The sequence below is a fragment of the Pelophylax lessonae genome, assembly GCF_965119305.1.
Source record: "Pelophylax lessonae genome assembly, chromosome: 3".
Classification (NCBI taxonomy): domain Eukaryota; kingdom Metazoa; phylum Chordata; class Amphibia; order Anura; family Ranidae; genus Pelophylax; species Pelophylax lessonae.
The window spans coordinates 606432637-606447369 of NC_138770.1; the positions used below are offsets into that span (position 1 = coordinate 606432637).

Consider the following 14733-nt stretch of genomic DNA (forward strand, 5'->3'; position numbering starts at 1 on the left):
AAGGGTCATCACTAGTAAAGTTACCTTTTCTAAAATTTATAGATAATTACTTCCCATATTTTTTAAGCCTTGGACTTTGTTAAAGCTGTACTATTTTTAAACAGCAGCAGGCACGCTACTTACCAGCAATGAAGTGCATCCTTTGTGCTGGTGGCTGTTTACAGTAGAAATCCTCACCAGCTCTAGAGACATTCATGGCACCTGTACTATAGGTTTCCATAATGGAAAGCATTGCATTCATCTGCCCATACTGGAGCAGAAAGGGCAAGCATAGTCTGAACTTTATTTTTTTTTTTTTTTAATATATATCTTAGTGAGGATTTTCAAGTGAATACAATTTTGCATCGGAAACGCAATACAGGTGCAGCAACATAAAAAGGTACATGACCTTATACAATAAAAAAGAGAACAACTTAATGGTATGCAGTAAAGTTGTTGCACTAATATGGAGACATGGATGTGTTACTAGGTTTTCTAAATAATATGAAGTGTTGGTATGAGGCTTATCAAGAGAGCATAAAAACAAGAGAGGGAGGGGGTACTTTTTTTTTATTTTGATAAAAAACAGTCACAGGCACAGCCAATGATATTTAACCCCTGCAGCACTAGAAGATGTATCCAGGGTAGAGGACTGAGCTGTTATCAGCAACCACCAGCACACAGCACACACTTCACTACTGGCAAGTAGAGTCCCTAGAGCTGTTTAATTTTAATGTTTTTCTCCACAGAACTTCAGCTTTAAAGATAATGTATGTTGGTTTTGCATCTCACTTTTCAGGAGAGTTTTTAAAATTATGTTGTCAATAAAATTTACAAAGTTGAATACAAATATTTTGTAGTTTAATATCCAGTCAGCAATTGTTTTCAGCTAATTTTTACACATTCTCTAGGCTTTCATTTACTCAAATATTGAATATAGACTGTTGGTTAAAGTTCTAAGTAAACTTTACATCCATGGAATGAATCAGCCTACTGGGTTATCTCCCTTCCATCTGTTTGTTTTGATCAGATGCTCCCACATAGCTCATCACATGCATCCCACAAGGCAAACAGCTTTTACTATACTCTATTCAGAAAACCTATAATGCTATTTGATAATATTGGTATTAAACCCCAACAGCAGCCATAACTTTATTTTTATGAAGTTTAATGGAACATGGGTTAGAACTTTTGTCAAGTTTTTATTAGTGGTCTGTCCTCATTGGGGAGATTGTCCCCTTACTTACTTACCCTTAGAATGTGAAAACCAGTAAATGCTCAGACTACAGCAGAATACACCATTAAAGTAAATTAAGATGGGTTAGAACCTCTCTTAGGTTATTAATGTTTGCTTGTTCCATGGCTATCTATATAAATAAAATAGATACAAACTAACATACATAGACTGTATGCAAAGATATAAAAAAACACCAGTTTCAAAACATATCAGCTTTGAAAAAATTACCCCAAGCCATTCGATTTTGCTTTAAGTTTGATTAGGTTCTCATATTTGGGTGTTACACAGCCCGATCACAAAGAATAAATTATCCAGGGATGAACAAGTTTAAGAAGCTTTAAAAACACTGCAAATAATAACCACATGATTACCTTGTAGACATTTCTGGTAAGAGTGTCACAGATATTGTGCAGGTGCCTTTTGATGTCCTTATTTTCCTCGTCACTGGCTTCCTTCTCTATAGATTTCTGTAGGCTCAGTGGGCGAATGGTGCCAGAAGACGACATTAAAGAGACATACGTTTGGTTTGTCTTTGAAACATCCATGGACTCCACAAACACCTTGTGGAACCAGTGCAGAGAGAATTGGTACATGTAGTTGAGATGAACAAGGTCAGCCACTACAAAGTACAGCACGGCCCCTCTACAGGCCAAAGATAGGTAGATACCACGGGCTGCTTCAATGGTTTCCTCTGTTTTTTCAGAAGCCCTCATTCTCTTTATAATGTCCTTGGAAGTAATTTTGGATTTCTGCAGAGTGTCGATGAGGTCCTCATCATCGAGTAGGTGTCCTAGTTAAATAATTACATGGTTATACTACAGGGGACAGTATTTCGCTATGTAAGGTCTTGAATTTGATTAGGCAAACTACAGGCAAATATAAAAAGTGGGCCTAATAATACCTTATGAAATGAATTACGCTTCCAAATGAATACCTTTTATTTCAGGATTTGCCTGTCCAGCTTTGTCTGGAGCCCTTCCAGGTTGGCCACAGGGCTTTCTTTTAGCTGGAACTTGGTGGAACTCAGTTCCACCACCTCTGGCTCAGGCCCTGTAGCCAACCTAGAAGGGATCCAGACAAAGCTGGACAGGCAAATCCTGAAGTAAAAGGTATTCATTTGGAAGCGTAATTAATTTAATCACTATCACTTGTAAACACAGAAATCCAGCTTTTGTGTTTACAAGTGACAGCTTGTCTCCCAATGGTTCCCATAGATCTGATCTCCTGAGTGGATTCCAACTGAGTGCAGGATGGGGACAAGGGAGATGCAGGTGCCCAGGCTGCAGTGCAGATGCTGACACCCCCACTGGATGATCTCCCTGCAAGTGAGAGAGGCGGAGCCACCTACAGTGTGTGGGGAGGTACAAGAGGCGGCTGAATGCTTCAGCTTAATGCAGCAACAAAAGTAAGCTGGATGATGGTGGAGCTCTTAAGGGGGAGAATATTGGGGCAGTGGAGGGAGGTTGCATGCATAGGTCAGAGCTGAAGAGGGGTGAAAGTGAGGTGTGGTTAGGAATGCAGAGGCAAGCAGCTGCGGAAGAAGCCTGAACTCTGCACTCTGTGTGTGGCGCACCCCTGAACTCTGCACTCTGTGTGTAGCGCACCCCTGAACTCTGCACTCTGTATCTAATGCACTCCTGGTAATTATTGCCCCTTTAAGACCCTCCCACTGTTAGTTAAATTTGACCACACCCACTATTTGATGCTATTTGGAGTGTGTGTGTGTGGGGGGGAGGGGGATTTGGTGGGTTGTGGTTGAGTTTCTATACCTATTTTGTGAGAAAAAAGCCCTAACTTATAAAGCCTAAATTTGAATAGCTAAGAACATCCCCCTCTCTCCCTCAAATGACAGTTCATCCAGTCCATCGTTCTGCTGATAGGCTGCTCGGGCATTGGGCATTTTTGGATCAGAACATGAGGTGTACCTAATACACTATGAGAAAATGGAGACAAATAAGGGCAGCTTGAGGCAGCACTTGAGGGACACAATCTGAAGAAAGAGATACAATCAGCTACTTTTGTTTCAGTTGTTTTGTAGTTTCCACAGGTTCAAAGCAACTCTATCACAAATTTCACAATAAAAACCTGCTAACCTGCACATATTTACTGCAGTCTATAAGCTCCATCCATATGCCCTTGTGCCAAGAAAAGCTTTGACACTTCCTGAGCTTGCCCCCACTCATTCCTATTGGTCTGTCATTATAATGAAGTTTCTCACTGGGCAATAAAATGTGCAGGTGGCAGTAAGTGTTGGAGCTTTCTCCATCAGAAAGGCCTTGGACTGTTGACCTCTCAAGGTAAACAGGACCGCTTTAAAGATACTTGGACTGGGTGGATGTAGTACTCGGAAGAGATTCCGGATGCTTAGCTTACGGGCCTTGCACTGGGGTCGTGAGACTTATTTTGGGTACTGTGTCTCCTTTATAGGGTGCCTTCTCCTTTTTTACCCCTGTTCACTCCAGGTTTTTCCTTTGCCTTTTCTCTCTCTCTTCTTCTCCATCCTATCCTTCGCTCTTTCTCTCACTAGCTCTGTCTGGAGCTGTCCATCTCCTCCCCCCACCTTTTCTTCCTTCTTTCTACAGAGGCCTTTTTTTTTGTCTTTATCCTGAACATGGTTACTGATGTAGATGTGTATGTGCACTTGTCTCGGGTTTCAATCCTACCCGGCCTTCCTGAGAGTATCCCTTCGGGGGTCCTGCCGGGTAGTTGAGATGGACATGTTAATAATATAAGGTTTATCCTTTGTCTGGCCGAATGGCACCTTCTTCACCCTAACAGCAATGTCCCCCACTTTATGTATATGCTCATTATTTTACATCTATGTTCTACTCCATACAAACTGTGCCCCTTTTCTGTTTTTGACTTACTGTTCGAAACTTTGTTTGGTTCCTTCTTTTGTATTGTGTGTTTTTGTACTTTCACAAATTTACAAAATAAAGATTATTTAAAAAAAAAAAAAGAAAGGCCTTGGACTGGATGTGGGATAGGCTATAGGCTTGGAGGATGAGATAGGTATTTGAAGGCACCTTTAGGTCAGTTATTCTGCCGTTATATTCTTGAATGGTGAAAGGAAATCAGGGCACCAGCAAGAATCCCACATAAATACAGGGAGATCATACAAACTCAATGAAGATAATGTTATAGTAACAACCAAACCCTGGATCCTAGTACTACAAGGGCAGTGCTCTAACCACTGATCAATATTGCTGCTGATGTATGGTCAAACATCACTGAAAACAAAATTCTTCTTACAGAACTGGAAAATGAAGGACAGATCTTTTTACTATGGCTCGTAGGAACCCTTTTTACCATGGCGCAGTTTGATAAATAAAACCTTACCTTCTGTTTTCTGCAGTAAAGTGAGTGAGCGTTCCTCCAGCTCTCGCAACGTGGATAGATCAGAAGATATATTCTCCAGTAAATTGTTCCTCTGCAGCTCCAGGTGTGGCTGCTCATGTGTCACCACACTGGACAACAGCTGGTCCTGCAGCCCTTTAAATGTTACTGTGAAGCTGATCACAGTCACCATAATACAAACAGCAGGCAGGAAGTGAGGGCTGGGGTTCTGGGTGGACATGTAGAGCCTGGAAAAAGAGAATCATAAATGTTCTATCAAAATACAGTAAACCCCCCTCCATTGCGGGGGTTACGTTCCGGACCCAGCCACGAAAAGTGAAAATCCACGAAATAGAAAAACCCTATTAAAATACATTGTAGGCATGTTTTTTTACTGTCACTATACGTGTAAAAGCATTTTAAGGTCTTTAAACACACTTTTAAAACAATAGAAACTCATTTAAACACATAAAAGATACTGAGAGACATAGCAAGAGCTATGGAAAACACAAAAATATTTCATTTTTAATGATTTATATAGTAAAATAACATTACAAAAAAAAAACGCAATATACCGGGACCGCAAAAACTGAACCGCGATGGAGCGGGGGTTTACTGCATACAATATTATTTTTTTGAGCATTTGAGAAAGCCAATTCGGGCGCTACACTTTAGATGGGGAGTGATATCATCGCACTGGGCAGAGTTTTGATGCCATTTTTGAGGACTGTGTTTGCCAGTTGTAGAGATATGCCTGTAAAACCCTGCTATGAGTACAACATTTATGTTTTGCAATAAAAATTGAATAGTTGTCTGCACTTTCCGATATCTATCTTTTCCTTTTTTGTGGCTCATCTACTCCTGAGGATCTGATCACCAGTAATCTGCAATGCATGGAAGAAGTCTGATTCATTACATGTAAAGGAAGAGCATTTGACCTCATATATGCAATTGGGGTCCACAGTATCAGGTGGACACCCATAGGATGTGGTAAAGGGCACTGCAGTGTTTTCATTCAAGTTAAAGGATACGTGAAATAACAAGAAATCAGAAAATAACACTGATTGCACAGAGATTGGAAGATGTATTTTTTTATGTTTTTTTGGACTAAATTAACTCTTTCACACATGTGTATATATTTTATTGCACTATTGTTTGTAAAATATTTAACACAGGAAAAAGAGTGTTTTGATTATTTTTTTTATTTTGAATTTGAATATATATTTATTTAGATTGTACAGGTCACTTTAACATATTGGATGTAGCTGTTGTTCAAAGCGCTTCACCATTTGTTTTAAAATATAATTTTTTCCCCTTATCCATAGGTCTATCATTGTCTATTGAATGGTCTATCACAAGTCTATCAGAATTAAAAGACATTATACTGTATATATATATATATATATATATATATATATATATATATATATATATATATATATATATATGAATATGAATATATATATGAATACCCCGCTGGCTAAATCTGTATGGTTGCCAGTATCCTTAAGCCTGAGTTCACACTGTTGCGAACACAGACATCGCATGTGATTCGCATTGCACTGCTGTGCAGATCACATGTGATGTCTGTGCGATGCAAATTCAGTCATACAGTTTGCATGGCTGGACTTGCATACAATTCGCACGAAAATGCTTTTCCCACACTGGAATCGGATCGCATTGGTTGTTCACACCCATGAGATCCAATTCCTGTCCGAATTCACAGTTCGCAATGCCATCTGCGAACCCATCTGGGGATGGCAATAACTTTCTATTGACACTCGCAGCAGTTCACAGAGGGCAGTGTGAACTTCCTGAGGGGGGGATGGAATGCGGGAACACGCACTAGAATCGCGCTGGTTCCTGCATCGCAGTAGTGTGAACCCAGGCAGTGTAAAGCCCCGTACACACGTACCGATTGTCGGCCGTAAATCGGCCGATTGTTGGCTTGTTAGTATGATGCTTCCGACAGCCGACAGCCCATTTTCGGCCAAACAGAATCTGTCGTGCAGGCATTAAAATTTTTGTTGGCCAACACCAGAACGGCCGATTGTTCGCCAGTCAGTAAAGATTTCGGCCGACAGACAGCAGATTTGCAAGACTGGGCATGCTCAGAAAAGAAAAAAGACAAGGAAAGTTAACCATCACATGACATCACTTCTGCAGTCGGCTGTTGTTGGCCGACAAAATTCGTGTGCAGTCTTTTGCAGTTTTCAACAGACACGACAGCCCTGGACAAAAGACGGCCGATCGTTCGGCCGACGATCAGTACGTGTGAACGGGGCTTAACTCCAGAAAAAACATTTAGACAAAGTGCAGACATATTACAACCTATGTCCTTGCTAATGATTTGGAGCATTACCTGCAATTCCAATGAAAATTCTGGTATAATAATGTCAGTCTCTGTTGGTTAAAATAGGAGCCCAACACATTTGAGGTGAGATATGTGTGTTGGACATATTTTACCCAATACAGACAGAATTTATAAAGCCTGTATTTTCTTTGTCTATTCATTGTGGTGCTCTCTTTACAAATTCCCTCACCTGCTTTTACCCAAGACTTTACATCTGGCAATAGTATAAGTGAACTCTAATTTAGAGTTCACTTATACTATTGCCAGATGTAAAGTCTTGGGTAAAAGCAGGTGAGGGAATTTGTAAAGAGAGCACCACTATGAATAGAAAATTTAGAGTCTCTAAATATGAACTTCTCTTTGTTCCCTTTTGTTCTGTTATTTACTGTATACTAATGAAAGTGTTTTGGTGCAAACAATAACCTGTTGGTCTTGCCAGAAAGTTTGTGAGCTGATAACTACCTGTGTTCTCTGTGTGTGCGGTTTTCATTTTTCCCAGCTTCCCCCTGTGAATTACAGAGCAGCTTTCCTCTATGTTATGGAGATCAGGAGAGAGGGGTGTTCTGTAGTTTTTGCTTTCCTAAGGTGACAATGCTGCTCCTCCATAGATACAGCATGGTAAATGAGTGGTGTCACCCCCTGGACAGGAAGTGTATTTCTAGCAGGATTAGCAGGTAAAAATCCTGAAAACCACTTCTAAGGACTAGCCATCTTCAACATATTACAATACATTTTATTAGGCTACACTATGGGGTCTACTTCTAAAAAATCAGAATACATAAATGAATCATCTAGTGACTCTGCCTGTACATTTGTGCTGTGTGGATTAGGCACAAACAAATGTTGTATAAGCTATTATTCTCTTCTGTCAAATGTTTTTTTTCAGTGGTAAAATACCACAGTATGGACACTAGATGAAGCCGAGGAGCAGAGAAAATGCATCTTTAAAACAAGAGATACAATGTAACAATTCTAAATAACACTAGCTAGGGGAATTGAAAAATAAATGTAGCCAATGATTATTTGCTAATTCCCTTTGGCATTCTCTAGAATTGTTACATTGTATCTCTTGTCACAAAGAGATATGTATTTCCTAGAGTCCTGAGCTCCATCTAGTAGCTAAAATGTGGTATTTTACTACTGTAAATAAAAAAAAGAACATTTGTTCAAAAGAGAAAAATAGCCGAAACATTTGTATTTGTCCAATTTGCATAGACGGCTTATAAAAAGTTTCAGCCACTTTTGAGACTTTTGGTTCCCTGGTCTGAATGTAATACCAAATGTCACCTTCAGGCTACTCTAGAGGGCAAATACTGTAAATATAGAAATTTTGGTAGAACTCGGTGTTCCTACATGGAGAGGTCAAACACAGGAGTGGTGACAGGTTAATTTAGAGTATCCATAGCCTTTAATCTAGAGATATTTAAAGATATTTTGCAGGCCCATAAATCTCTTTTGTGATCGATGTGGGCTAATGCCTAGTTTTGTACTGCTCTACATCTATGTATAGCTACCAGGCATTCTTGGGTGTCCTACCTCTTTGATAGGTTTTTGCCTTCATTGTTGTTTGTTACATCATTTGCCTTATTATGTGAAAAATCTGTACAGAAGCTTTCCAATTTTTCAATAAAAATGACATTTAAATGCACAAAAAACAAACAAAAACATGAGTGGAATCCTGAAATCCTTTGGATGCAAAATAACACCTTACCTAAAATTCTGGTTGTACTCGATTTCAGAATCACCTAGTCGTATAAAATCTTGTCCAGCCCGACTGTGAATTTCTTTTCCCAAAACTGACTTTAAAGTTGGATCCAAATCTTCTGAAACGTCCTAACAAAGCAGAACCCAATAAGCAGGTTGTATCTGAATACTAGTAACAGTATTACTATATACAATTGCTACTAATTATAATTTTAACAACAATAATAAAAAATATTAACACATATGGTTTAAAATGTATGAGTATATTTAATGTAGTATCTTTTATGGTAAAACTATAGATGTGCGTAGCCTTTTGCATTAGGGTGTGCACCCCAAAGATCATACACACACACCATATTAAAAAAAAAATGTAAACAAATATTTTAAAATGTTTTAAAACATGGACAATGTCAGTAGAGCAGTAGACGGTATCAGTCGTTTTTTATTTTTTTTATTATATTTTACAATTTTTAAAATTATTTTTTATAATATTTTTTTTTCTTTTACAATTTTTTAGGAGCCCTGTTGGGGGACTTTTGTGAAATATCAAGGGTCTAAACAGACCCCTGATGTCTCACTTTTTTTAATGAAAATTCTATATTTAGTAAGACATGAAGGCGTACAAGAAGGCAACAATAGATGGGAAAAAGTAACAGTAGTCCATTAGCACATTACAAACAGTAAATCCAGCATCGAGAAGTTTTCAAAAACATGACAGCATATGAAATCACAGAAAGGAGATGGACCACCATGGGACCCCAATGGTTGAAGGCACTATGACTTAGATAGAGAAGGAGGACCAGCGGGCACATCTAGGGAGATCCCTTCCCCCACCGGCATTCATCTCAGGGCCGGCTTCAGGGAATTGGGAGAAACATCCCCAGAGTCCCAGGTCACCACGACAGTAACCAAGGGGTCTCGCGTGTGTATGCCCCCTAGGGGGGAGAGCAAGATACAGGCCTAGGAAACAGGCTGAACCTATTGTAAAGAAACCAGTGATGTCTCACTTTTGAGCCTGAGAAAGGAACTGAGGACAGAGATTCCCTAGTCCCTTTCTCTGCAGCCTCAGCTGCATTTGACAGTAAATGAATGGGAAGTGCTTTGTGCTAAGGAGCTTCCTGTTCCTTCACAAACACGGTTTACTATGCTTCAATTACGAATGGACATGGGAGTGATTGATCACTCACTGTGTTAATTCTAAAAAATAAAGGGGCTGGTAAATGACATATTTACCAGCCCCTTCTCCAGTCTCCATCCTGACATAACCCCCGCAGCAGCCGACGAGAGAGGAGAGGAGGGAAGCTGGCAGAGCTGCCAATTGTTCTCTATGTATCCTGTTCCTAATCTGTGTTGCACCAAAATCTTAACCACTGTTATCAGTCTGGCCTTACTCTCCTCTATGGACTACAGAACACCTCCCCTATGTTTTGAAGGAGAGTAGATGATGGTCTGCAGTCATGTCTTAGGATGACAAAGCTGCTCCCTTATAGAGACAGTACAGTAAGTGAGCTTTGTCACCCTAGGATAGTAAATGCGTTATTGGCAGGATCATTAGGTGAAATCAGGTTAAAAAAAGACTGAAAAAAGAAAAATTACTGAAACCACCACATCTAAAGACTGTTAAGCAGCAATATATCACATTTTTCTTCTGGGGTTTACATACCATTTTAAATGTTTTTTTTGGCCTGGTTCTGCTGTGTGACAGAGCTATGTAAATCTCAGCACCGTATAGACAGAAATACAAGCCTTTGAAGTCAATTGATATCACAAGCTCAACATTTGGCACATAACTTGGTTACATTGTTTAAACAAATACCCTTTACCAGGACAGATAGCCACACCATGGAGGGAATGTGTTATACATTTATAAAACACCTGTAATAGTATGGGTTCCCCAAGGCGTATAGCATTTTCCAAAGTCTTCATATAGCCGGGGTCGGAGGCCAGAACCTGGCGCAGTTTGTTGCCTTCCATCTGGCGAATCCAGTTATAGGCCTGATCGTGGGGGTCAATAAGAAGAGGCCAGCGCCGACCATTCTTTACCAGTATGGCATTTTCTGTGGAGTATGGGTCCGGGGGTAACCCTTCACTCTGCCACCTCCTCACCTACCAGACACAGAGAGACAGAGGGGGAAATTATGTCACAGCACTGAGCAAATAAGAGCACTATGGCATTGCTTGATAATATTACAACATATACATATAAAAACTTTACAAAATGGTAGTTATAGACATATGGCATCTCATGGATCTGTTGGCAAACCAGGGCAGAACCCCTCATTAAGATGGAACTTAGTCAGAATGTTCCTGCTAGATCACTTCAGGTTGGCCCTTTTTGTGGATATAGCTATGTAAAACATTAAATAAAGTCCCTTTACTGTTTAATATCCAGTAATACACTGTCTCACCCTACTCTGCACATGCTCAGTTGCTCTCCATTTTTAGGCATTGCTGAGTTTGCAGATCTGCTGACAGCTTTAAAGTGGCATTAACCACTTAAGCCCCAGAGGATTTGGCTGCTCAATGACCAGGCCCCATTTTGCGATTCGGCACTGCGTGATTTTAACGGACAATTGCGCGGTCGTGCGACGCTGTACCCAAATGAAATTGGCGTCCTTTTTTCCCCCCACAAACAGAGCTTTCTTTTGGTGGTATTTGATCACCTGTGCGATTTTTATTTTTTGCGCTATAAACAATTTTGAAAAAATAATATTTTTCACATTTTTTTATATGAAATTCTCAAAAAAAAAATGTAAAAATCTAAATTTTTTTAACATTTTAGGCCAATTTGTTTTCTGCTACATATTTTTGGTAAAAAAAAATCACAATAAGCGTATTTTGATTGGTTTGCGCAAAAGTTATTGCGTTTACTAACTACGGGAAAGATTTATGTCATTTTATTGTTTTTTTTTTTTAACTAGTAATGGTGGCGATCTGCAATTTTTTTTGCGGGACTGCGACTTTGCGGCGGACAGATCGGACCCTTGACTGACATTTTTGACACTTTTGGGGTTACCAGTGACAATACTACAGTAATCAGTGCTATAAATATGCACTGTTACTGTAAAAATGACACTGGCAGGGAAGGGGTTAACTTTACTGGTGATCAAGGGGTTAAATGTTTCCCTAGGGGCGTGATTCTAACTGTTAGGGGGCGTGGCTAGTGAAGTAACTACAGAGACATGCGATCCTATATAGCAGGATCGCATAGCCTCTGTGCCTACTTCAGTGAGAATGACAGACGGCTGTGTTTACATCAGCCGTCTGTATTTCTCCCTCTCCTGCGGGAGATTGCGAGTGGCCGGCGATCACACGCACTGGCTCAGCAGGGAACGAGCGGGGCAGTAGCGCGCCCCCGGCGGGCGAGTGGCGTAGGTCTACGTCGGTTAGCCTGTAGGGGGCTGACTGCCGCAGTAAAAAGTCGTGCGGCGGTCAGCAAGTGGTTAAACCCTCCTATCCTTTACAGCCAAGGAAGCTGCTTCTTGTTTGATCTGCACTACCATGGCACTGCACATGTGATCAGTTATAACACCAGCCATTTTATGGTTAGACAGTTTGGTTGAGGGTGCAAGCAAATGTGACAGTTAGCAATTTTGGCATTCCAGGAATGTATCTGTTTTTTAAAACAGAAAAATGTATTGGGCTAAGTCCCACTTTATGATTTACTGCTGTTCAGGGGCTCTGGGCTTCAGCAAAATGGCAGCCTTCTGTAAGAAGGCACATGAACAATGCTGGAGATAATTTACAGCACACAGTAATTTTGGTAGCATATTTATTCATGTAGAATGCATATTCCTGGCTATACTTTTTTTATCAAGTTATGGGTAAAGTTCCACCTTAAAGTGGTTGTAAACCCTTACATATACAGTACACATTGAATCGACTGGCCTCAAGTGACACACAGAGATTAAACAAATCCTCCTACATAAGTTGTACCTGTTTATCTGAAATCTTGTTTTCTCTACATCCATTCAAAGTACACAATTAATAAAGCTTGTCTGAGCTTCCAGAAAACAGGGCAAGGATTGCTGATAATACACACTGCAGGGCTCAGTGAGGAGAGCTGATTGGAAGGGACACACTCCCTTTTACACAACACACAGGAACAAAGCTGAGGCTGCCCGGTACAAGCTCTGTGCTGGAGATCCCTCCCCTGTCACTTTTTTATTTTGGTGTTAGGAAAACATGTCAGAAGTGATTTGTGCTGATAGCAGAGGAACAAAGCAGCAGACAGAATAGACATTTAGTGCTCTTAGTTGAGACAAGTATAGACTATAGAGGGATATGCTTTGTTCACATTTCGTGCCTGAGGTTAACAATCACTTTAATGATTTTTACAAAAAGAGAATACATAGAGGGGGTACCTTACCTCACTCCTTCCTGCCATCGCTCTAATGATGGAATAATCTTCTGATACTGGTATCTTGTAGTTTCTACAGAATCCCAACCACTGCTCAACCAGCTGTACCCGATACTCTGATGTAAACACACCACAGTATGCGATAAATGCAGCTGAAACCAGAACATCACCAATGATTCCATCCAGTCGAAGGTCCAGCCTGTCCACTGACTCCTTCCAGCGTACCTATGTAGGGAAACAGTGCTGTCATTAGGACTGGAACATAGCCCTACCAATGGCTTAAAGTGAACATACAGGAGCTCAATTAAAAAGGAGTAACAACAAATAATGCACATTTACAAAGTATAGCAATCTCATTTACAAGCATGCTCTGCATATTTTTAATAATGATGAATTGTATACAATTTTGTTTATGATAAATCATTTTACCTGTCTTTTTAGGTTATGACTACATAAAATGCACTGATTTGTTTTATTACTACTTAATCATGCACTGTAAAGCAGTTCTTCAGTCTGAAGAAAAAAGTCAGCAGCTATAGATACTGTACTTGCTGACTTTTAATAAAAGAACACTTACCTGTCCAAGGATCCTCACCCAAGCTGGTTCTTCCCTGGTCTTTGGGTCCTCCCTGCCAGCATCTTTAGTGTGGGAAGCCGGCTGTGACTTCTTGCAGCTTCACAGGCAGCTTCCTAATGCACATGTGTGAACCGCGCTTTGTGAATGGTCCTGCAGCCTTCTGGGACCTGTGATGTGTCCCAAGAGGCTGTAGGCAGGGAGGGAGGGGGTGAACTTCCTCTTGTAACGCCTAGGTGATCTGAGCAGAAGTGGAAATGGGTACCTGTCAAAACCAGAAACTCGTATCCCCCAAAAAATGTAATGTGCCAAAAGTTAAAGGGAGGGGGGGGGGGGGAGAGGAGAGAGACGAGAAAGAAAAGCAGAACTTCTTCTTTGGGTGAAGTTCTTCTTTAAATTCTTAATGTAAATAGATTTTATATAGATAGTGACATCTATATTTATATTTTGTTATCCCTAAAGAAGGGGGAAGCTCCTAAAATGTTTTGGCTTTGTATACATTTTCATCTGATTTTAGGTTGAAATAAATTTGTATCTAGACTACTACATGATGTGGAACTTCAATTCTAGATTTACTCATCCAAGTCACAGTATGGGCTGACCATGGATAACCTTTCGGGTATGCACCACCACTGAGTGGTAATATGGAAAAACTCCAGGGATCCAGCGATCTATCAACTCTCTTAAAGTGATGCTAAACATACAATGTTTATTTTTACATTATCCCTTCTATTTATGTATAAAGAGCATGGCACTGCATTTATTTTAATATAAAAAGCATCTCAGTATTTATTCATTGCTGTCCAGAGGTCACATGACATTTCCTCGGACTTTCCTGTCCTCAGGGAAAGTTCTAAGGGAGGAGTCTCTAGTACTCTAGTACACTGACTGGTGCTGTGCCGGTCACAAGACAAAAAAAAAGACTTTCAGAATAAAGATATAAAAAAGAATTAATGGCAACAAAGCGTTTCAAAGTTTCATACAAATCTATATTTCAAGCAATGGTTATTTATATAATATTTTTGTAATAACATAGTGTAGGTGGAGTTTAAGTTGACCGGCAATAGCTTTCACTTTGTTCACACTGTAAAGATATCTGGAGGGGGTTCTTGCAATCACAGGCTGTGTCACGCCCCTCCAGCCTATGTCTATGGTGTGTATGTGCTGGGACAAACAGGGAAGTGAAGCCT

At 40.1% G+C, this 14733-nt stretch overlaps 1 protein-coding gene across 1 annotated transcript in view; it reads right to left on the reverse strand.

Moving 5' to 3' along the window:
- DNAH14 (dynein axonemal heavy chain 14) overlaps positions 1–14733 on the reverse strand; it is a gene marked incomplete at its 3' end in the record, with an annotated part of 442814 nt that overhangs the window by 58528 nt on the left and 369553 nt on the right. The window contains exons 66-70 of the mRNA XM_082252323.1: positions 12979–13194; positions 10485–10715; positions 8617–8738; positions 4556–4800; positions 1588–2006 (exon numbers count right to left, since the gene is read on the reverse strand). Of these exons, the coding sequence (XP_082108449.1) occupies positions 1588–2006; positions 4556–4800; positions 8617–8738; positions 10485–10715; positions 12979–13194 (1233 nt within the window). The remainder of the gene's footprint in view (positions 1–1587; positions 2007–4555; positions 4801–8616; positions 8739–10484; positions 10716–12978; positions 13195–14733) is intronic.